The following is a 25,295-nucleotide window of genomic DNA, read 5'->3' on the forward strand; positions in this document are numbered from 1 at the left end:
TGGGTTAAATCCATCATTTTTTTGCTCACCATGCCACCCCGGTTTAGACCTGGCCATATGCAAATCAGTCTTGACCCTGTGCCTCATGGGAACAGGCCAGCCCGAACTGCCAAGCCAGTTTCTCCCTGGACTGGAAACAAGCATCCTTGGAACGGTTTCGGGGTTTCAACCCTCATCAGCCAGTATAGCTTGAATCCAGTGGCAGAGTGAGCCCGGGACTCACGTTTGACAATACCCGGCGCATTTAGGGCAAGGAAGCAAAAGACACGCAATTGATGGTTGGAACGCAGAACAAATCAAAACATTCACCCCTAGTCAAGAGATCTGGGTTAAATCCATCCTTCTTTTGCTCACCATGCCACCCCAGTTTAGACCTGGCCATTTGCAAATCAGTCTTGGCCCTGTGCCTCATGGGAACAGTCCAACCCGAACTTCCAAGTCAGGTCCTCCCTGTCAAATACTTCCAATCAGCATAATTTCACTCAACACCATGCAGTTCCACGCAATACAATTCCACTCCACACATTACCATTCCACACTACATAATTCGGCATCACACCACATAATTCAACTCAACAATACATTTACACAACATACCTCATACATACATTCCACACCACAGAATACCACAGAATACCACATCATGCCACAAAATGCAACACACCACATAATTAAATTCCACAAAATACCACAAAACAAAAATACCATTCCACATAATTCCACTTCATGACACACAATCCCACTCCACATAATTCCAGTACACTCAAAACCACATAATTACTATCCACATAATTCCACTCCACACCATGCCACATAATTCCACTCCACACATCCACTCCACACCACACAATTCCACACCACACAATTCTACAGCTGACCATTCCAATTCACCCCCACATAATTTTACTCCACACCACATAGATCCACTCCACTCCATAACACATAATAAAAGACAATATCATTTGCAATGCCAATAGCTCTAACTCTTGCAAACGCCAGACCTATTGGCATTGCAAATGTTTGTTATGTCTATCTCAAGGTGCCGGCCATCCTATATGCAGACTTTGTGCTCAGGTCATTTAGTTGTGCAGATGTTACACTACACTTACTCCACATTGACCAGTTGAACATGCGACTGCAGACATGCTTAGATCTGCTCTTTCAGTAATAAATTACCAGATGCCAAATTAATTTCCTCAAGGTGAATAATATTAAGAGTGAGGCTTTTTTATTCTACTAATCATGCTGGAAATCGAAATGTTAGCCCAACTCTCTGGGACTTTGGGCTCAGTATCTTCCTGGATAAAGAACTGCAGCATCCTAGATTGATCACAACTCTCATTTGCTTACCAAGTGAAAGTGGTGCAAAGGCTTGTGATTACAAACTCGCCACGGCATTGTTTTGATTCCTTCTACAAGAGTCCAACCATAAAGTTATGGTGTAAGTCCTTATTGCAATAAAATATACCCTCTGCTCCCTAGCTTACTACCTGACATTCTGAAGTATCTACAAAACGTAGCACCTTTCATTAGTGAAGCCAGTGCTTAATTTGAGCCGGTGGTTTCCGGTGCTCAGCACCGGCACTTAAGGGTCAACATTGGGGCTTGTACCAGTCTGCCACATGGTGGCGCTGTTAACAAAGCACTATTGACTGCCACCCAAACCATTCTTATAGCTTTGGGGGCTTAGGGTAGGCTGAATTGTCACACTTGTAGGAGTGTGTTGATTAGTAATTGTGTTGGTACTGCCATTAGCAGTGCTGGCGGGAGCAATGTGTGGTGCGAGCTGCAGTGGCCTCCTGACGAGGGCCCTGTGATGCACATACTCTCATTCTAGCAAGGTTGCCCTGGCTGCCGGTGCATCAACCCATGGTCTTCAAGGTCTTACGGGCCTCTCTTCGAAGCTCAGGCAGCCAAGTTGTTAGTTATGCTTCCAGTGAAGTTTCCAACACAAGAGAATGACTTCAATGTCGTTTGTAGGAAATTGAAAACCTAGTTGATATCAAAACCCCATTGTTTGTATGTATTTTAGTGCAAACTTAGCCAAAGGGCAACAGAGCACTTACATGACTAAAGGCAAGGTTAAAGTCAACAGTTAATAGGAAAGGAAGTTGGATTTGGGATGGTGAATGCATTGTGATATAGTGCTCATTGAAAAGGCGAGTCTTCAACTCTTTCCTAAATTAGAGCCGCCTTGGGGGTGGTCGGTTTGTATACCAGGTGACAACCTAATGGCAGCATTCGCGCATCTTTTACTATTCCAGCGTCATGAAACCTCTGCTCTAGAAATAAATAGCAATAGAATAAAGTAGGCGTGCTGGTAAATCCCCTGCTCTTCACATGTGGCACTGTCGGCTTGAAGGATGGCTTGTGCCTGGCCTGCTGGGACATTCGATGTTTACATTAAACTAGGGTGCCCTCTGCTGGCTAAGTTTAGGAAACGCATCTTCCCAAGCGTCATCAATTCCTAAAATGACATTTTACACACACACAAAAACAATTCTATTAAAAGGCCATGGCGCAACATTCAGGTTTTTGGTATCCACCGCAAATATATTATTTTTCTGATTATTATTCATGTTATAAGTATTCGCCGTCGCCTCAAGGGTGATATCAGTTCATTAATGCAGAGGAGTCCAGCAGGAAGAGGCAGTTCCTTAATTCCAGGCCCTTGCAGGCGCTGTTCCGCCACCCTATGTATTATCACCCGATGTTAATCACGCTGAGTCCCAAGGGGGCCAAGCAGGAGTGAGCCGGACACTTGGAAAATATGGATACTTTCACAACTGGCCAGTGCCTGAGAATGGACAGACTGGCTGGGGAAGAGACAGTCGCATGTCCGGGGGAAGAGAGGTGTTTACCCTACAGGACAATGCCAGCCTACGCCTCCCAAACATGTCTTTCTAGTCCAATGCCAGCCTACGCCTCCCAAACATGTCTTTCTAGTCCAATGCCAGCCTACGCCTCCCAAACATGTCTTTCTAGTCCATTGCTTGAATGGGGAAAAAGTACTTCGAGAAATTGAAAGTCAAGGTGTGACAGTTATGAAAAGCAGTCTGGTAGTAAACATATGCTTTATTTTTTTTAAACTATAAAGCCACAAAGAATTTGCCAGCAAGGACAAATGTGACACTAAATATGTTCTCACTTACTTAATTTGTCACAGCAGGCTACATTTTAAAATATCTTATGGAGTTAAGGCACACCCTGTAGGGATCATTAATAATTAATTTTCAGAGGATAATAATATTGGTAAGATAAATCTGCATGATATCTGCAAAGAAAAGGTTTAGAAACGTATTGGGTTTTTTCCTAAGTTTTCATTATTCCAAGGTTGCAGACAATCCTAATTAGGGGTGGGTGAAGAATACCACTCCGCCAACGGAGTTTGTGGAGTTTCGCCCACTGTGCGCTCCGTGTTTGCGGGGTTCCACAAAACTCCGCGAAGTGACAAGGAGCGGAGATTTTTCTCTTGCACAACTCACCAACGGTAAGTTGGCTAGTGAGAAAATTGTGCGCTAGACCTCCTCCCGGCGAGATTTCTCAACGGGGTCTGATGCCGCAGGTCGTGACCGCTCTCATTGCGCTTGTGTTGAGAAATCTGCTGCTCATGTTGAGGAAGCTGCAGCTCAAGTAGAATATCTATTCAAGTGACAGAAAGAAGCAGCGCCCTCTGGCGCAACGCATAGTGCATTTGCACTGATTTTACAGTGCAGGACAAACTTTCTGCTCTAAAAATAAGTGCTGAAAAATCGCTCTGCCGCCCTGATGGACCTCAAGAACTTAAGACCCATCTCTCTTCACCCCTTCCCAGCCAAGGTCATCAAGAAGGCCATCAACGCCCAACTTTCTGAGTTAATTGAAGCGAATCACATCCTGGACCTCTCCCAATCCGGCTTCTGAAGCAATCACAGCACCAAGACCATCCTCTTCACTGCCACAGATGACATCCGCACCCAACTAGACCAAGGCAAAACTGCAGCCCTCATCCTCCTGGACTTCTTGGCCGCCTTCAATAGCATCCATGACTTAGCCCTGGAATGGATCAGCTTCTTCCTCCGAGCTGAACACAGGGAGTCAAACTACCACAGTTCCTATCCGAACCCACAGAGATCAGCTGCGGTGTGCCTCAGGGCTCCTCCCTGAGCCCCACTCTCTTCAACATCTACATGGCCTGCATGCTACGATCATCAGGAACCACAGACTCAACATTGTCTCCTACACCAATGACACCCAGCTGATTCTCTCCCTCACCAACAAATCCACAGTCACAAAGACCAACTTCCACGTAGGATGAAGGCTGTCACCACCTGGAGGAAGAACAGCTGCTTCAATCTGAACTCAGAGAAGACCGAAGTCCTCATCATGGGTTCCACTCCCTCCACCTGGCATGACTCCTGGCGGCCCGCAGCACTTGAAACCCCCCCCCCCCTCCACAGACCACGCACGAATCCTAGGCATCATCCTGGACTCCTCGCTCACCATGGACCACAAGATCGATGCAGTCTCATCATCCTACTTCCACACGCTACGCCTGCTCCGAAGTTTCTTCAAGTGGATCCCCCACCGAGTCCAGAAAGACGGTCACCCACACACTCATCAGCAGCAGAATTGACTACGGCAATGCACACTTCGCTGGCATCACCCAGAAACTTCTCACAAAACTGCAGAACATTCAGAATGCTTCTGCCAGGCTCATACTCAACACAGCCCACCACAGCCACATCACCCGCCACCTGAGAGACTTCCACTGGCTCCCAGTCAATTAAAGAATCACCTTCAAGCTCCTCACACACGCCTACAAAGGTCTACACAAAGTGGAACTTGCGTACCTTAACCACTGGTCCTGGCTACCATCCCACATATCCGCAAGATCATGGCTGGAGGAAGATCCCTCTCCTACCTCGCATCAAAGACCTGGAACTCCCTGCCTTTCCACCCCAGGCAATCACCGTCACTGCCTCAATTCGGGAAGGACCTCCAGACCTGGCTCTTCGACTGACCCACAGTGCCTTCGGCGTACCACCGTCTCATGACCCCCGCCCCCCCCCCCACCAGCGCCTTGAGAACCTTATGGGTGAGTAGTCGCGCTTTCCAAGTAACCTCATTGATTGATGTTAAATCCTGACTTTGCGTTTTTCTAGACTCTGTGTTTACAGCATACCAGTATGGTACGCACCTTCTTTTACGCCTTGTAATTCTCATTTTCCAATGTAACAGCTCTTAAATACTAATTTATGCACCTGTATGATTCATTGTCTTTGTATAATATGTGTTTGAGATGCAAAGCGCTCTGACAATCTAAATTGGGACAAATAGCTGCTATAAAAGAAATTACATTAAAAAATGTATTAGTAAGTGCTATTTAAATTGTTATTAGTGTAATTACTCATTGTGACAGTGCATAAATATCTCTTACAGAGGTTGAGAAAGTCAAGAACGTATCCAACTCATAGGTCCTTTTATGCACTTGAGAAGTCATAGCAAGCTGTGCATCTTTGTTTCCCTCCATTGCACTGACATCTAGGTGTTAGGCTCCAACATAGCTCTCAGCCAGGACTGCACTCCAACAAAAGGAGGGCTGATGGCCCTTTATGTGAGGTCTTTGTGTTGTGCCCAGCTGGAAGTGTTAATAAGAATCCCTTCCAATTCATTGCTGCTCTAAACGGAAAGCAGACATGTGGTCACTGCAGAATGTGAGCCAGTGTTGGCGAATTACACTGGAACAAATTCTGAATATTTGAGCGGGGCCAGCCCGTATTCCGGTTCTTGCTACTAACAGGTGCCGGATCGGGGATCCGGCTGGACCCCCCTCCCCCAGATAATGATGGTATTTCATCCCCTTCTTTATATTTCATGTTGGCTCACTTTACCTCTCAGGTTACTGTCTGTTGGTTAACCATTGCCCCTAATTTAGGGTTGCCACCTGACCGGATTTATACCGGCATGACCAGAATTTTAACATCCCTGCTGGTACGAAAATTAGAAAAAAATCACCTAAAACCAGTATTTTTTCCCTTTATCTGTACATATGTTGAACAGTAAATGTATTAAGGAAACACTTTAGAAAGAGTTCTAGAGCTGCTGTAATGACCGCAGATTGATCATTAGAGTGATGAATGATGGGAAGGCCATGGTAAAAATGAATAGGGCCGAATGCATAGAAGCATTTTGGAAGGGCCTTTGCAGAATCTTAAAACCTGAACAGATGGCTGCTATTTTCCTCTGAGAAAGGTGGCAACCCTACCCTCGTACCCTTCTTTGTGTACATTAGAGACTCCTTTGGCCTCTCAGGTCTGTACCATTATGCCCCTCTTTTGGGGACTCTCTGACATCACCTCTCACCCCCGTGACGTCTTTGGCCTTTCATTGTTGGTTTGTTCCTCGCAGACGGACGAGCTTGCCCAGACGGACAGCAGCCAGCAGCTACTCCAGTGTTCAGACAGTACAGAGAAGCAGCAGCCGAAGAGGCTACACGTCTCCAACATCCCTTTTCGCTTCCGGGACCCCGACCTGCGGCAAATGTTCGGGGTGAGTAAAGGGCAATGTGTGACAGGAGACCGGAAGGGGGAATGTGGAACCCACAAAGAGACGTGAAAAATGGGGACTGTGTGTCGGATGGGTAAAAAGAATGGGGCCTTTACTGGTGCACAACGTGGGCAGGTATTTCCTTGTGAAACAAGAAGGGTGGGCGGTTCTCTCTCTGGCTTTCTAAAAGACCCAGTACTTTGGATGGCTCTTTGCACATACTCGTCAGTGGCTGTATTTCAGCTGAAATGCGTGTCCTTCAGGCCTGCCAACGTACATGGTGCTTCCACTCTCTTCACATGGCCACCCACAAAAACCCCATTCACTGGTCACAGAAAGTTTTTCCAGCTGAGGCGTGAATGCTATGCACTGCAGGCAGGGTGTTGGGTGGGGTGAAAAACTGGGGGGGGGGTGGGAGATGTCAGTGGTTTGTAATCAAGGGTGTGACTTTAAAAACACATAAGCTAAAAAATCTGTGCTTAGCATATTGTGCCGCCCAACTGGCATTTACCTGCTTCTGTCACTGCATCCAGATATATAATACAACAAGCAACATTACACCTACAACAAGCCAGGGCTATTGGCTTTGTCAATGGTTGTTAGTTGCCTAAGATAAAAAGCAGTAACTTTGGCTTCGTTGTATATAATATTGAAAGTGAAAATGACGTCCCTCTTCGAAGTTACATCAAAGGCAGTGAAGGGTGGGACTGCTGCAGAGTTAAGATTTTTTTTTGTTCACCCTGAGGGTGAGAGCAAAAATGTAGAGCCGGTTAGGGACCCCTCTCAGCACCTGCTTTTTAGAGCTGCCGGTGCTGAGCACCAGTAGGACCCGGCCCACTTAAAGCTCTGACTGCAGGGCTTCAGTCAAAACTTCTCCGGGTCATGGGAGGTGGCTCCAGACAGTTCCTTGGGAGCCGGGAGGGCATAGTCAGGTGGGAACAGCAGGCTGCTTAGGCAGACCACGGGGTCCAAAACCCTGGTAGCCATGCACCCACTCCTTCCTAAGGCCACGCTTCTACAATCACACGTAAAAATGAGTCTAATCTTGGCAGGTCTTTACCATACAGTAGTTTTAGAAACACATATTTCGCTTATTATATTGGTTATGTCAGTTTATATTCTGATAAAACAGCTCACTAATAACAGGTTAAACTTTATAATATACTTCACTGTCATAAAGATAAGACACATGAATTCCCCTGTGTGACTGTATCGTCTACATTCACCAATAATGCATAACCTGGTTGATCCCATGCACACCTGTTTGAAAACCAGGCAGATCCTGTTTCCTTCCGCTTAAGCACGTGGTGGGTAGGCAGTCTACAAAGGCTACTGTCGCTCAGTGCCTGTCACTGCTCCCACAGTTGTGGGTGAGCTAATTTAACAGGGAGAGCTGAGCCCGAGCCAGCGGTAAGGCTTGGCTCTAATAGCTTCTGCACGAGCCGAGCTCTGAAAATGCTTACTATGTAAATTGTGCAACACATATTTGAAGCTGCTAATTTGTGATAATGGTGAAAAAAAGAGCCTCAATTAATTAATACTCAACTAGGATCACACAGTTTGGTTAAACAGGGAAGCCTGGATTAATCACAGTTTGTTTTCTTATTGTATACAATTTAGCCACTAGATGGGCAGAGTCACATTGAGAGATGCCTCACCTCGGTAGCCCTCACCCAGTGCTTGATTTGTGAACTGAGGAGTGCAGGTGCCCAGACCTCTGCTCAGAAGCTGGCGCAGAGTGCAATATCGGTGCGCCGCATACCGAGGCTGGCGGTCTTTAGTCATCCACCAGACGTTCCCTGCTCCTTTTTCACGGTCGTGCAGGTTCCTGCTTCCAGGTTCCTGCTTCCTTCCTTTGTGACGGTTTCGCCGCCTAGCTCTTTCTCCATCTTTCCAATCCGTGTGCGTCTTCCTCTCTTGCACCAGGGAAATATCTGATTCGGAAATATAAGTGCCCGGCTCCAAAAATAAGTGATGTGCCCCCCACCAGCAACCACTGGTTCAAATTAAGCACTGTCCCCACCACTTCCTCTTGAGAGAGGAGTGTGAACTCTGCTGTTTATAAGTAGTGTCGCCCATTGCAGAGGCCTCCCTGTTGTGCCCTAAGGCGGGATGGGAGGAGGCGCACCACTACCTGTGGCTGCCCTGGCTGGCTGATTGACATTCTGTAAAGAGTGGCAATGCCCGGCCGACAGGCTGTGCTAGACCAGGGAGGGGCTGCTGCAACCTCTGGAGTTCAGAGGAGCAGCACCAGCTGGCCCCAACACTGACAAAAGTACAGGGAAAAACAAGCATTTACAATGCAGTAGGTCTCTTATGTACGAGAGTTTGAGCTATTGGCATTGTAAATGACAATGCCTTTTATTTATGTGTTGTTTTTAAAACAGATAAATAAAAGGCATTGTAATTTACAATGCCAATAGCTTAAATTCTCACAAATGCAAGACCTATTGCATTGCAAATGGCAGCGCCTTGCAATAAAAAAAAATGCATTAGTAGAGAGCGTGTCCTGCCTGCAACAGCAGGCAGGACAATGCTATTTGAGAAAATAGTGCTCGGAGGCTGTAATGAATGCCTACTGAGTAACAGCATACGTAATAGGGGGTGTTACCATGGGAGGTTACAAAATGAGACAAGGCGGTAGTAAGGAGGGACTACTAAGCCTATGCACCAATGAACAGCCACAGTTTACAGTGGACAATGACACACGCCAATGAAAAATATGGGCGGAGAGTGGGAGAAACTTCAAGTCCCTACCTGAATACAGCATGCCGTGCAGAGCAGCGCAGGCGCTGCCCAGGCTCGACCTAAACACGGCCTGCATGTGGCCTCAGTCACTGTCCCTGGGCACCTTCCAGTTGCCTATCTTCTGAAATGGGTATCTCGCTCTCCTGCTTCACGAAGGCGTTGCCTTTCAGTCGCGGTGCACAATGTTACAGTGTGGGTGGCAGGCCGAGGCGACATGAACACCTGGCTTGTTTTAGGCTCGAGGGCCCAAGAGGACTTCGAGCTGAACCAGACATGTGGTTTGAGCCGCTAGTGGTTCGCACACCTCTATCTCTTGTATACGTTTGGCACTGAGGTGATTAACTGTAAATACCTAATTCACATGCCCTGTGTCACTCCTATTATTAATAATTTTGGGGGTGGGCGGTGTCCTAAAATGTGGTGACTCCTTAGCACAGACAGGCGGCGGGATGGCAAAGGCTCCGAAGAGGAGGCGGGCTCTCAGAGACACTGCAGTTTTAACAGGTGCAGCACCCCAGTGAAAGTGAAACAACCATCACCCACCAGAACTAGCTCCAGCAGCCAGCTTCTGCTCTTTCTTGTAGAACTCCTACCCCCTACCGTCACTCGTCACTACAGTTCTCCTCTCACTCACACACTGCGCTCGTGCTGCTTGAGCGCGCCAAAACTGTATAATTCCAAGACAACGTTTGCTGCAGTCTGGTACAGTCATGGCCTGTTTCTATTCACTCCCAAACAATGTATCAACCTCCTTTCACTCTCACCTCAGAACCATTCCCCTTCTACATGAAATAAATACAAATTTGAACATTTTATTGTGCCCCTCCAAGGGACAATTATGATTCTTGGGGTAGGAAGAAGACTCGGAGAGGCAGACAATTGCTGCCAGTCCAGCGATATTCACCACAACATAATACCTCACGTGTTTAGCAGTTCAAGCTGTTGTGTGCTCAAGATATTGCATTGCAGCAGAAATCCCAAATTTTTCTTGTGTGTGGGCTCATATGACTTTATTTTTATCAATCAACTAGGATTTATAGAGCGCTGTTAATCATCAGTAAGGGGATCCAGGTGCTAGGCTCTTACTGCTGAGAGTGGGATTAATCAAAGCCTGGTCTGAGTCCCTTTCTGAATTCCAGGTGAGAGGATGAGGTTCGGAGGGGAAGGGGAAGGTCGTTCTAGGACTTGGAAGCGATGTAGGAGAAGGAGAATATTCCACTGTTGCTTCAAAGGATGCAGGGAGTGTGAGCCAAGGAGGCAGAGCGCAGGTGTTTGGATGGTTGGTGGAAGTTCATACGGTGGCTGATATACGCTGCTCTTTAGTCATGTAGGGCTTTGTAGGCGTGTATCAGCATCTTGAATTGCCATCTTTTCTGGATGCAGAGCCAGTGGAGCTTCTTGAGGTGGGGGTGATGTGGGTCCATTTAGGGAGGTCGAGGATCAGTCTGGCAGCTGAGTTCTGTATCATATGGAGTCTCTTCAGGAGATAGGTGGTGATTTCTACATCGAATGCTTTGCGTTGTCCAGCCGGCTGGTGAGGAGGGCTTGAGTGACGGTTTGACAGGGAGCCATCTGAAGATTTTTTGATGCATGCAGAGAGTGAGGAAGCAGGCGAAAGAGACTATGTTTTCTGACTTTTAATTCTGAGTTTGCTCTCCAGGATGATGCCAAGATTGCGAGCGTGGTCAGGTGAAGTGAGTGTGTGTCTGAGTTTGGAGGGCCACCAGGAGTTGTTCCACGGGAGGAGCTATTCTAAAAAATCAGCACTTGCGCTTTGTCCATGTTGAGTTTTAAGCAGTTGGCCTTCACCCAATTGGCTACAATCGTCATGCACTTGTGGAAGTTTGTCCTAGTGGTGAAGGAATCTTCTGAAAGCTACAGGTTGAGCTGAGTATCGTCTGCATAAGTTATGATGTTGAGGCCATGGGTTTTGACGATATTTGCCAAGGGCGTCATGTAGGTGTTAAACAGGGTGGGGCTGAGGCATGAGCCTTGAGGGAAGCCACAGATGATGCTCTTGGGTTCTGAGGTGAATGGTGTTTGGCGGATTCTCTGAGTTCTTCCTCTGAGGAAGAAGCTGATCCATTTGAGGGCGTCTCCCTGGACCTCGATGTGATGAGGTTACTTGATAAGGGTGTGGCAGAAAACTGCATCAAACGCTGCTGAGAGGTCAAGGAGGATCAGGGCCACTGTTTCTTCATGGTCGAGGAGGGATCTGACGTCATCAGATGCAGCGATCAGGGCCGTCTCAGTGCTGTGGTTGGTGTGTAACCTGGATTGAGAGGTATCCAGCAACTTGTTGCTCTCCAGGTGTTCAGTGAGATAGCAGTTGATGGCCTTTTTGAGGACTTTGGCTGGGAAGGGAGCAGAGAGATGGGGCGGTAGTTCTTGAGTTCGCTGGGGTCGGTGGAGAGTTTCCATTCCTCGAGGAAGGTGGCCATAGTGATGGATGTGCTGAGAATGGAGGTGACTTCGCTGCTGATTTTCTTGCTCCTGAGATTAAAAAAGTGGTGGGAACAGGGGTCCGTGGGTGCCAGTGAGTGTACGTATTTCATGATGGCAGTGGTGTTCTGTGTGGTGACCTGTTCCCATGCGGTGAGTGAGTGGTTGTAGTTGGCATCGGTGGGAGCGAGGAGTTCTGTAGAGGTTGGTGGGTTGGGGTTTGAAGTTTCTATAAATGAAGGAAATATTGTTATGGAAGTAGTCCGCCAGGGTGTCTCAGATTTCCTGGGAAGGGGTGATCATGTTTTTGGCGGCTGACAGGCTGGAGAACTTTCTAATGATGATGAAGAGTTCTCTGCTGTGGTTGGAGCTGGCTTTGATGCAGTCAGCCAGGGCACACCTTTTCGTGTCTTTCAGGTGTTGATGGCACTTGTTGAGGGCTGTCTTGAAGGTGGCTCAGTCGGAAGAATCCTTGCTGGAGCGTAATCTCCTTTCTAGACCCTTGCAGTTGGTTTTCATGACCTTGAGTTCTGGTGTATAACAGCTGGATTGATTGGTGGATCTCCTGGGTTTGGAGGGCTTGATAGGGGTGACTCTGTTAGTGCAGTTGGTGATCTAGGAGTTGAATGTCTTGACGACGTGGTCAAGGTTGTTGGCGGAGTCGGGATGGGTGGTGTTGAGGGCGTCCGTCCACTGGTTCTCTGTTACTCTGTTCCAGCTGTGGTAGGAGGAGTTGGGAGGCTTGTTGCTGATGCCTGGGGATCCTGCGATGGTGAAGTGGATGATGGTGTGGTCAGTCCAGGTGAGTTCGGTGTCATGACTGTACTTGGCTCTGTCGCTGAAGATCAGGTTAAGCGTGTGTCCTGCACTGTGTGTAGGGTTGGTGATCAGTTGGGTGAGGCCGATGTTGCTCATGCTGTCCAGGAAGTTGGCAGTGTTTGTGTCATTGAGGTGAAATTTGAGGTCACTGAGCAAGATATAGTGCTTGGAGTCAATGGCGAGTGAAGTCAGGGTTAGCGTTGCAAAAGCCAGGGCGTGGTCCTGGGCGTCTGTAATCAAGGGTGCTACTGTCATGGTTGTTCTGCCATCGGTTTGGAGTTGGAAGTTGAGGGGTTCTATGATCAGTATGGTGTTGTCTTCAGTGGTGGTGCAGCGGATGGTTTCTTTGTGGATGATGACAATACCGCCTCCAAGTTTGTTGGTGTGGTCTGGGTGTGTCATCTTGTAGCTGTGGGGAGTTTCAGTGGCGATGTCGGGAGTTGAAGCTTGGTTGAGCCAGGTATTGGTGATGAAGACCACGTTGGGTGAGGGAGCGGATGCTGTCCCAGATTTCTGTGTTGTGCTTGCAGAGTGATCGGGCGTTGAGCAGGAAGCAGTGGAGTAGAACTGGGGTGGTTCGTGGTTGGCAAGGTGGGAATGGTGGTGGATTCTGTGTGGGTGAGAGGTCCTAAGTTGCAGAAGAAGAGACCGTGGCGGCATGTAAAAGGTCCTTCCGTAGATCGAGGAGATGTGAGACAGCAGCTGTTGTAGTGGTGTTTGGGTTCTGGTCTCGGAACTCAAGGGCGGATTATCTATGGGTGGTGGGGGGACTATGGTTCCTGGCACGGGGCGCAGTCCAGGTGCTGACGGGCACAGATGGGTGCGCCTTTGGCGAGCCATGGTCGCAGCTGTGCTGCGGCTTCTATTAAGATGGTCCTGGGAGGGAGAGGAGCGCTGGGTGGTGGGAAAGCGGGAGCAGAGAATGGGCAGGAAATGGAGTGAACGGCAAAGTGAGCCAACTCCAACAGAAAAATGGCGCAGTACAGAAATCAAATAAAAATAGACAATAACGGTGAGTGAAATAAAACTAAATAACAGGTTAGACAACAGAAAATACAATTGACAACAATGAAGAACTAAAACTGATAAGATTGTAAACAATAGCTGACAACGGTTTTAAGAACACAAGTCAAATAAAATTAAAAAGGAGAAAGGAGTCAACAATACAAACCAAGCAATGCTAGCAGGTGTGGCAGCAGAGGGCGGTAAGGGGACAACAAGTGGCAGGGTCTGGGAGACCTGCTGAGCGAAGAGGCGAAAGGGGAGCGGATCAGGGTTGGCAGCAACTCTGGACATGGAAGCGGAGGCCGGTTGGATCCACTTTCTGTATCCCCGACCATGAGCGAACAGGTGGTTGTCTGTCCGCTCACTGGGGTTATTTCTGGAAGAATATGAATATTAGCAACAGTCCCAGGATGCAGTTCGCACTGGCAGGTAGATGATGCTTGGTAGGATAGACAGACACAGATCAGATGTTCTTCCATGGTGGCATATGTCCACGACGCCTGCTAGCTCCTGCCGACATTGACACTCACTCCAGGAGCTTTGGTGTATAGTTGATTGGCGCGCGTCACCTCACGCGCACAGGGGCATATCCTGGCCTCCGAGCGTTCAAGTACGCTTCGTTGCCTGGCAAACGTTGCTGTGCGCGTGCACCTAACAGAGGTGCACCAAGTTGCAGGGTTTTCTTTGTAATGGTTGTGAAGGTTTGCCTTTACACTTCACATGCTTTTATTTTTTTTCCCTTTGGGACATGCATATAAAAATCAAGTCGTTTTCGATAATTTGTTACACATACCTATGTTTACATCTAAAACAATGGTTATGCAGGTGTGCGCCACATACAACGGCGACTCTGCAGCGTCACTATGATTAGAAATGCTTCTCTGAGTGTAAACTTTCACAGAAAGGGCTGCAGTGCATATATGTATTTTCGTGCTTGGCATTATGACTCAAACATGCAAGAAGCGCGACTTTCTTCCACTGGTCGTGTTTGCTTGAGTGAAATGTATTAGTAAGAACATTTCCTTGCAATGCAGAGAGTCCTTTGTAACTTGGCAGAAAACGAAGAGATGTAAAATAAAAATAAGGTGTCATTTTTGGGGCGTGATCATGCAATAGGTGAAATGACCACTTACGATTTATATCAGAAGTGAAAGGGATGTTTTGAAGGTGGCGGGACCAGGACACCAATGCAGGCCCGGACTGGCAATGTCGGGCACCGGGCAATCCCCCGGTAGGCTGCCAGGGGTGGAGGCCGGTTTTTTGGTAGGCGGCCGGTTTTATTCCTGGGGCCGATTTTTTGGTCAGACGTGCGGACGCCACAACAGCGTTTGTAAGAAAATTATTTGGATAACATAAGACACTCACTGACACTCACTACGGCACTGTTCACACACATCACTGTTCACACACTTAGTCTCAGGCTCTCTACACTGCCTGGGCAGCGCCGCCGCATTCGCCTGCAAATTAATTTATTATTATAATCACCTGCATTGGGGGGTGGGTCGTCTGGTCGCGCTCGCGCGCTTTGCGCAGTCGCAGAAATCTCCGCCGGCGCCAGCCCCCACGTGTGCGCGGTCTCAGTTCACCCACCTTGTGGTGACATGCGCATTGGGGTTTAGGTGCGCGTGACTCGTGACCCCGACCGAGGAGACGGAGCATTCCAGAACAGCCAGAAGACAGGGAACGCACGGGCGCCGCACCCCATAATTTATTTCTAGTACAGAGCGAGGCTGTCCATCCGTCGTCGAATCGTCACCCGCCGCACGCAGAGGTGAGTCAGTGTGTCACTCTTTACTATTAGGCAATTGAAGCGAGGGGCCGGGAATCGCTGCGCAGAGAACCGGCCGGGCCGGGGGAAAGGCCTATACCCTTTGTTAATCCCACTGGGATTAACAAAGGGTTGGGATTAACAAAGAGTATAGGCCTTTCCCCCGGCCCGGCCGGTTCTGCGCAGCGGCAGCGCACTAGCGCCCTGGGCCGGCCCCTGACTATTCTTGTCTTGACGATCCTGCTGGCTGCTGCAGAGCAACCATTTGTCTGTTGTTGGTAGTTTTTAAATGCAGATAAACTGAATTGTATGGGAATAGCTCAGTAGGTTACGCCTTTGTCACAGCGATCCTTGTGTTACTTGCAGTTCAGAAGTTGCTATCTTAACATAAGACCAGGGCCAAAGAACTGCATGCAAATTTCGCTTTTTTGTGTTGTGATGTAGTTAGAACTTCTCCATTCTTTCATTATTCTAACGTTACTAAAAAGAGTTTGGGCAGTTATACATTTTTATTAGTAAAGCCGACCCTGACCACTGGAGTACTCTTTAAATCCTGATTTTGTGCTTCTCCCGACCAAACCCCCATAAAATATATTACCCACCAGAATGGATGAATTGATTTCTACACCTTGTAATCCTCATTAGTTTATGTGACATTTCGTGTAAACCGATTTATTGTCTCTGTATAATGTGTGCTATGTAAAGTACTGTGACACCCTACCCTACACTCATATGAGTAGCGCAATACAACGAATGGAATGGATATGAGAGAGGGGCAACGGAGACATGAGGGGCACTAGTGGAGGGTGGCAGTGAGGGAATACCAGGAAGAGGTCATGGGGTGGGGAGGAGCTACGGGGAGATGAAGGGTGCGGGTGGCAGTGAGGGATTCAGAGGAGGAGGTCACAGGGTGGGGGGAACTAGTGGAGAGTGGCAGCGAGGGAAGCCGAGGAGGAGGTCATGAGGTGGGGGAACTACAGAGAGATGAGGGGCACTAATGGAGGGTGGCAGTGAGGGAAGCCGAGGAGGATGTCATGGGGCAGTGGGAACTACAGAGAGATGAGGGGCACTAGTGGAGGGTGCCAGTGAGGGAATCTGAGGAGGAGGTGGGTCACAGGCTGGAGGGGAACTACAGAGAGATGAGGGGCACTGGCGGAGGGTGGCAGTGAGGGAATCCAAGGAGGTGGTCACGGGGTGGGGGGGAAAATACAGAGAGATGAGGGGCGCTGGTAGAGGGAGCAGTGAGGGAATCCGAGGAGGAGGTCGCGGGGTGGAGGGGAAACTACAGAGAGATGAGGGGCACTGGTGGAGGGTGTCAGTGAGGTAATCCGAGGAGGAGGTCATCTGGTCATGGGGTGGGGCGTGGGGGGAACTACAGACAGATGAGGGGCGCTGGTGGAGGGAGCAGTGAGGGAATCTGAGGAGGAGGTCATGGGGTGTGGGAGCTACAGAGAGATGAGAGGTACTGGTGGAGGGTGGTAGTTAGGGTGTGAGGAAGAGGCCATGAGGGGGAGTGGCTATGGAGAGATGAAGAGCACTGTTGGAGGGTGGTTGGTAAGTTATCTACAGAGAAAGAGGTCAAAAAAGAGGTTAAAAAGACTTTTGTACCAGCACTAAAGCTGGCCCTGTCATGGCCTTTCTGTTTGTGTTCATTTAATTAACAGTCAGGTGATTAGTACAACTGTTGAGCATACTTTAACATGCATGCTGATTACATTTACTGCTATATTCAATGTTTCAAGTTTGAAGGTGATTTTACTTTTGTTTTTTACTGGGAATAATGAAAGTGGAGCCCGATGGTGCCTGATATGGGGCTGGGTCCCAAGGTCAGCTGTGGGATAAGGTGCAATGGAGAGGGGTGGTAGAAAAGTCGATAATCAAGTCTGTAAGGGAGTGCGCTGCACAGTCATGGGTCAGGTGGAGGTAGTAATGAAGAGGGTTTCTCCCTGAAGGCTCGCACAGAGGGAGCCCGAGTAGAGTCACTTGCTAGATACTCCCACCTTAGAAACCTCCTCTTCCCATCAAAGGGACATTACATGGAAGAAAAGCACTTTTTGAGAGTGATAACATTTAGAAAGAGACTTGGAAAAGAGTGTGTTTTACTGTACCTTGTAAGACTAAGGAGAGATAAAAGGAGGGCCCTGAAGCAGGCCTGGCTAGATATATAAGCGATAAATCAGGCCAGCAGTGGCCCACCCGAATGTACCTTTGTCCCACCCAAACAAAAATTCCTGGAGCCGTGCCTGCTACCTACACCTCCCTTTTGCAGGCAACCCTTTGGTTTCTCCTTCCACCGGCGGAGTCCATTGCTGCCGGAGCGAGGTGGTGGTGGGTGGGTGGCTGCCTGCCTGTGCCTGCCTGTGCCTGCGAGAGTCTGGCTATGCTAGTGCAGCACTGTGGATATGTGTGACTGTGCTCCCATTGGTGGCGCTGTTGTGCTGCTTGACTCTTGGGTGGCTGTAACTGGGGCGAAGGTTGGGGTCAGCAAGTCTGCTTAAAATATATTTTTCAGCACAAGCCCCACGTTGGGGCTTGTGCTGAAAAATATATTTGAAGCAGACAACAGGGCTTTCTAGCGTTTATTTATTTAAAAAAAATTTTTAAACACGACTGAGTCCTTTTGTTTTGTTTTCCACTGGCCACTGCCTGGTGTTGCCACTGGGCTCTGGCACTTGCGCCGCTTAGGCTAACGTGGGGGGCCTTTTTTAGCTCATGTTCAGGACAAAGGCTTTTTCCTGAACATGAAAGATAAGTCTGTTTTTTGGGAAGGAGTCCGAGCCACGTGGATTACCGAGTTTAACAGAACATACTGCCAACACGTGGCAGTCAGCCTGGTCGGCGCCACGTCCAATACTTACATTAGGGTGGTTGTTGTAGTGTAGTCCGCATTGTTTCCTGAATTAGGTTAGATGTTTCAATTCGGTGTCAAATTATTGTGTGGTGCACATGGATTTTTCTTGTATCTAGATGTCATTGTGATTGTGCAGTCAGTATTCACGCTAAATAACCGATGTAGTGTGCTGAGAGACAGCGCATCTTAACCGGCTGCTAACACGGTGCCTGATTTTGTATTCGCTGTAGGAAGTGTGCTTCGTATTCAAGGCACACAGCGACAAGATGATGAGCTGCGCACAATATTTACATGCCTTTACTTATCTCAGTAATTTCAGCATCGCATCGACAATATCGGCGAGTGACCTCAACATAGAAGAGGGCATTGCATTGAAACACAGACTTAGGCAAGTCAAAGGTGGCAGCTGCTTTTCTTTAAAGATGGTGTTTATTTTAGGGCCACACCCTTGCAGCAACATTCTCCTCTCGCTACCATTATGGGGATACATTAAATAAAAACAGTACTAGACAAATCACATCTCTCGGGAGAGCAGCATTTTATTAAAGCACTCCAAAGTGTGCCCCTCGTGCACGTTCTTATCAATAAAGCTTTCACCAACTAATGCGAACAGAATTTGAAGCTAGCCTACAAGAAGTGTCTTATGGGCTCCAGGATCATTCGCGATTCTGATATAGGATTGTAATTTAACATCTTATGGTGCAGGTTATAGAGTAAAGGGCTTAGCGCTGCTACCATCTTCTTCAATGTAACTTTTGACCTCTAATGGGCCTTTGTACCCTTGTATCAGTTCCATCTGTTAAAGGTCGCCCTCGGTGCGTTCCCTATGCGCTGGCTCAGTTGCTTCATGAATCATGACCTATATTTTGTTTAATTTTCCGGATTTCAGGCCGGATTTCACAAGAAAGGAGTTTGCGCTGGTAAAATGCGCACTTGCGTTTTTAGTGCTAGTGTCTCTATTGAAAGTCGCCTCCTGCTGCTAGGGCCTGCTCTTTTGCTGTGTGAGGAAACCGAAACGGCCCCAATCAGTTCTGCTTGGCTAGCGAGTTAGCACTTGGCAGCCATGTGCCAAACAACACTGACCCAGGCGCACATAAACAGACACACACTCAGGGAGGCGGTGACGTGCTGGTGGATGCAGTGAGGGAGGTTTGGGGGGGGCAGGGCATGACTATACCAGCAAGTTAAAGCCGAAATTGGTCGCTTCAGTGTTGAAGGGGAGGAAAGAAGTAATACCTTTCCAGGAAAGGTATTACTTCTTTGTCATGATTAAACCAATTGCTATTGGACACTTCTCCAAGTAGCCGGGATCGCGTACTTCTATACGGTGCAGCTTTTTATGTGGTTGTACATTCTGAAGCAGCGCATTGATTCAACAAGATCATCTGCGACCTCCCCCAAAACAGTGGCTTCTATTTCCGCGCTGTGTTCTTTATCTCGCAAGTACTGCTACCTCACTGAGGCCGGCAATCAAATTTGTAATCACACAAATATGCGAAATCTATAGCAATTTTACACTGACTCACTTCATGTGGCCCGCCACTACAAAATGATATAAATAGAACATCATGCTGCACTAAGGAGGAGAGCCTGAGGCCAGATCACTTAAGAGGCATTGATTGGCACAGGTACCGTACAGAAGCAGAAATCACGCAGTCTTGTAGAAATAACACCGGCCTTCCGCATTGAAGTTTCTACCTAACTTTTCAAAACATTCCCATTACAGTTTGCATTGCATTGCCTGCTCAACAATCTTGTTGCTATCTCTGAATAATTGTAATACTGATCTGTTGAGAATGGGACCAGATTTACCATACCACACTAAATGTCCACCACTGTGACCCACCCCCCCCCCCCCCACCCCATGGCACTAGATCACTAAATTGTACTGATAAAGGAGATAATTGTATGTTATGGTTACAAGGCCAGTGTCATATGTTGAAATCCCCCAGTGACGCAATTAAAGCCAGGAAATGCTGTAGAGGAGGGAAAGGGAAGGGGGGAATAATGGAAATTGGGGGGGAGAGAAACTTGGAGGAGATAACGAGAAAGACGTCCTGTTCACTCATAAGCTTGATAAAGGATCCATTTTGCCCTTTAGCAGCAGGTCCATGTACACCATAGTACCCCCTAGTAGTGGTTGCTCACTGCGCTTGCTCGATACACACCATGTGGGGGCTGGTCTCACTTTTACTTCTCTCTGATTTACTACTTGTGCCTATTTTTGGTGCTCTCTGAAAGAATGTCTATGGGTACATATGACTGGGTGGGTAACCTGGTGCTCTTGAAGGTCATCATCTACTATTTACTGTGGTTTGAAAGTTGATACAATTGAATATGTAATGAAAAATGTGCTGTAAAATTCACAATTTTGGTCGGTTGTTTTCCAAAATTTTCTTGGGGGGAGAACCCCCCCAAACCCCCCTAATAGCGGTCGGGCTCGCTCGCTGCGCTCGCTCGCTACACGCTGGACGGGGGCTGGTCTGCCAAATTTGATGGGGGCTGGTCTGCCAAATTTTGCCAGGGCTGATTTCAATTCCCAGTCCGGCCCTGCACCAATGGGCCGGTGACTATGCAGTCGCTACTAGTTATTCACTGGATAGAGAACTTTAGGGTGTTTTCTGACTAGTGTGATTTGTTACCAATTTGAGAAGATGTGTACTTCCACAAAACGTGATATATTCACTCTTTTTAAGGATATATTATGAAACCTGCCGAGGAAGAGATATATGAAGGTCTTTAATCACGGACAGAATGACTGTCATAATGTTATTTTTTGCACAATGTTCATGATGATCGAGGAACCTAGTGTGTGATTTATTGAAAAGGTAACGCTTTGAATTATGTAGAAATGAGTATCATTTCCACTGAGGAGTGGTGTATTCTTTTTGGACAAGTGTGTAGTTTTGTTTTTCTTGTATTCTGAATCAGTTTTCGAACTTGCCGCGATGTGTGTGGCTGTCTTTTATGTCATTCAAAATTTCTATGCAGTGCTTAATTTGTAAAAAAATGAGTGCTGGTGCCCAAAGCTCTGCTAAAAAGCCTGAAGCTGGTACAATTAAATGTTAGCACACCTAATACAAATATATAAACCTATATATCCTCACGGGTGACAAGCTGCACTCTACAAATACTCATTACATAGTATTAAAACCACCTCATGCCTCTTTAACTCACGACCAGACGTCTTTCTCTTACTTCTTCTTTCCGTTTTGTGTGTTTTTCTTCTTTTGTGCTCGCTAAATGTGTAATGCAGAAAAATAAATGCCGGCCCCAAAACTGAGTGCCTGAGGCCTCTACCGGGAAACACTGGCTCAAGTTAAGCACTGTTTCTAGAGCAGATAGGATTGTTTTTGCTTCTATGCATCTCTCTGGTCAGTCACCAGGCCAGTGCCTGTTGGCAGGTGTGTATTCAATCAATCAATCAATCAAACATTTGTAAAGCGCACTACATACCCGTGAGGGTTTCAAGGCGCTGAGGGGGGGTGGGAGGGTACTGTTGCTACTGGTCAAAGAGCCAGGTCTTGAGTCGTCTCCTGAAGGTCAGCAGGTCTTCGGTTTGTCGTAGGTTGAGGGGGAGGGTGTTCCAGGTCTTGGCGGCGCGGTGGGAGAAGGACCTGCCTCTGGATGTGGTTCTACGGATGCGCGGGACCGAGGCCAGGGTGTGGTCAGCGGAGCGTAGTTTCCTGTTGGGTACGTAGAAGGAGAGTCGACTGTTGAGATAGGCTGGGCTGGTTTTGTGGAGTGCCTTGTGTGCGTGGACCAAGAGCTTGAAGGAGATTCTTCTGTCGACGGGGAGCAGCAGTCGCAAGAAACCACAAAAGATGACAATACTGTTGGTATAATGTGTCTGCCTGATTCTCACACCCTGGAGGGGTGCAACATTTGCCTATAAATGTTTTCCTGGAGGCCAAGGGACATAGGAGTGATATAGCTTGTGGGAAATATGGTTCTGCTTGGGAAATGCAGATCTCCTGCTGTTAGATGAGCATCCAAGCCAAGCAAGAAGGCAGGGGAGCATAGTCCTGCCTTAGGTGTTGCTGGGACCCACTCCATCCTCTCCAGGAGTCACTCAGATTACAGGTAACATTGCTGCATTCCCACTCCGGGCTGTGGGCTTTAATGTCGAGTCTTGCTGTTGACCTGTTTGCTCTTAATACACTTTTCCCTACTGAGATAAGGCGCACTGTTGAGGGCTTCAACATTCGGGCATGCTTTACCATTAGGAAGGGCCTCCTCAATGCACGGGCTATAAGAAGGGCACTGATGCCACCTGAGGAGCCTAATGCCACATACAGCTCTGTGACAAAGTTCTCACTGTTAGGAGGGCTATCAGCCAATTGGACAAGTCAATTCCATCAAGAATTAGGTGTTCAATGCTACTAAAATGGGGGACAATTCGAGGAAACTAATTGTCTTCACTAAAGCTGAATCAAACCAGTGTTGGGACCAAGGCTGGGCACACCCACCACTTGGAGCCTAATATGGCACCAAAGACCACACCTCCAGCTGCATCTGTGAATAGACTAAAGTCTTAACTAGACTGTACTGGTCCTCGCCATAACATGGAATCATTAAAGTTCTCTAAGAATGTCAACCATCTTGTCATGTTCTGTTTCAAATCTGCTTGCTGTGAGAGGACCCTCTGTCTCCTCTTCTGCCAGTGGTGCACCAAAACTACCCCTGAGCCTGATACAAGGCGGCGGTGAGCAGGAGCTTCTATCAGAACCTTCTGGGCCCAGAGATAAGCAGTCATTGAGGTAATGAATGACTAGATGAGTGTCAGAAACCTGGGAGAAGATCCATTTCAAGAAAGCACTGGAATGCTCAAAATAGGCATAATGTATTGAATACTGCATAGGCATACATTTGTCATAAGGAAATCTTCCCTTAAATTGAACCCCAACAGGTGGTAATCTCCAGGGAGCACTGGCAGCAGTAAAAAGCTGACTCTGTCTTCCTTTGCCCTCAGAGGACCCCACCCAGTTGCCTCAATGTGGCTGGTGCTCCAACAAGGGAAGCGTACATTACCCAGCAAAGGGCCACGTCGATTGCTTCACTGAACGACCCATCCCTAGGAACAAATAGGTTGTGTATGAGCCTGAGCTCAACTGGGTCTTATATGTAAATCAGTCCTAATGGTGAGCAAACGAAATTGTCAACACTTGGGTTATCAAAAGGGCCTACACCTCTCCCCAGACCCACTTTCATTTCGATCTTTTTCTGTGCCATGTCCTTTCGGGTGTTCAAGGATTGCTGATTTTTGCAAAAACTACAGCCCTGCGCCCAATGGCTAGTATTCTAAAAAAAAAAAGCAAAAGCCAAAGAAAGTTGTAGAATTTTAGCCATGGGGTAATGCCAATATAGATACAAATGTAATGGATGAATGAATTAAAGGCAACAAAAAAACAAAGGAGTTGACAGACCCAGACTGCCCTTCTTGCCTCTTTACTGAACGAAGATTACAAGGAAAATGGCCAGTGGTGTAGCATGGGCGTCCTGGGCCCTAGTGCAAGCAATGAAACCAGGCACCCCAGACTGATTTAAAATACTGCTATAAATGAGGTACCGCGTGCCCATCACTCCCCTGAATCCAGGCGTCCCTGCATCTACTACACTAATGTTATTTACAGGTCTCCGAGTTCCTCCTTCTGCTTGTCTTTCCTTCTTGATTCCCTATCTCCATCCCACTCTCCTCTCATCTCCTTCACCCATATAATGTTCTCCTCTCTATCCCCTTCTTTATCTCTCTCTTCCCCCTTAAGTCTCTCACTCATCCCCATCTCCTTCTTCTCTTCTCTTCTCTTCTTATATCTGGTTACTTTCTCTTCCCTTTCCCTTGCCCATTTTGCTCATCATTATCTCCTTTCACTTTCTCATTCAACCTGATTTCCTTCTCCCTTTCTGTCACCTTTTCCTGCTCTCCTCTTCGTTCTTTCACCCTCGCCTTGTCTTTCATCCATTTCCTCTCTCTCTTCTTTATTGTTCCCTTATCCTCTACTCCCTCTGTACCTCTCCCTCAAAAACGAAAGAAAGGCAAGTCCCTGGCATGCACTCTGAAATAACACCAGTAAGTGCAGGGCAGACAGTGCCCCCTCAACCCTTGGGCCCCAGTGCATTGCCCTGTAAAAATACCACTGTGGAGGGCAGGTGGAGCGCCCATAAAGAAAGGGGGTATAAGCACATGGAGCACAGAAACTGGGGGTGAACAAGAGAGGGAAACCGGTACTCGGGACACCCCTGCTGGAAGAGTGTACACACTGGGAGAAAGCAGGCACCCCTATTCGAGCCCGCTTAATTTGAGGCAGTGGTTTCTGGTGCCTTGCACCGATATTTAAATTGCAACACCTGCACTTATGACAGTCTGCCACATGGTGGCGCTATTTTACTAGTTTGGAGACTAGCACGACAACAGTTGTTTATTAATTCAACATTCATTTATAAATGACTAATTCCTGCCAGATTTGCCATTCTTATAGATTCGGGGGCCTGGAATAGTCAAAATTGTAGGAGTGTGATGGTTAATAGCTGTGTTTGATACTGTGATTGGCAGCTCTGAGAGTGACAAGTGCTAGTGAAGTGGATTCCTGACAAGGGCCTTGACCTTTACTTTTTTTAAAAAATTATACAAATTAAGCACTGCCCTAGCCCTGTCCGTTGGCCTTCCTGTCTGTCTCGTGAGCCCAGGTGTGCGGCCTAACAGGCTCTGATTAGTATTAATGAATGATATCGCTCTCACAGACAGCAATTAGAGTTCACTCTTTGCTGGTCATTACAGGAGCCTCGAGTCTGGCATGGTAACGATTTCAAGTCAGGCCAGATAATGAGCCTCAAACTCCTGTTCCTGCGCCTGCCTCCGCCCCCTGGCCCGGCCTGTCCTCGCCAGGATCACTTCCCGGTAGTATTTCCACCATCCCGCCTCTGCGCCCCGGTGCTGCCTCTCGCATGGATCGCGGATGCAAACGCACAATAACGACCCCTTCCCTCCCACCTGCGAATCCCCGATCTCACCACCCCTTTTAGTGGCAGCAAAATATTTTATTCAAGTGTCCTCGTTCCCTTATATATTTTCCCCCCAAATATATTTTTTTGCAAATGTCCACTCTTGATGCAAATGAAAGCATTGAGCAAGTT

At 47.7% G+C, this 25,295-nt stretch overlaps 1 protein-coding gene across 7 annotated transcripts in view; it reads left to right on the forward strand.

Annotated features, from left to right (window-relative positions):
- Nucleotides 1-25,295, forward strand: part of RBFOX3 (RNA binding fox-1 homolog 3) — a 2,040,484-nt gene that overhangs the window by 1,897,687 nt on the left and 117,502 nt on the right. For all 7 annotated transcript variants that reach the window (XM_085617449.1, XM_085617452.1, XM_085617453.1 and 4 more), the window contains one exon: nucleotides 6,391-6,531. In XM_085617449.1, coding sequence (XP_085473575.1) covers nucleotides 6,391-6,531 — 141 coding nt within the window. The remainder of the gene's footprint in view (nucleotides 1-6,390; nucleotides 6,532-25,295) is intronic.

Source organism: Triturus cristatus, chromosome 7 (genome assembly GCF_964204655.1).
Source record: "Triturus cristatus chromosome 7, aTriCri1.1, whole genome shotgun sequence".
Classification (NCBI taxonomy): domain Eukaryota; kingdom Metazoa; phylum Chordata; class Amphibia; order Caudata; family Salamandridae; genus Triturus; species Triturus cristatus.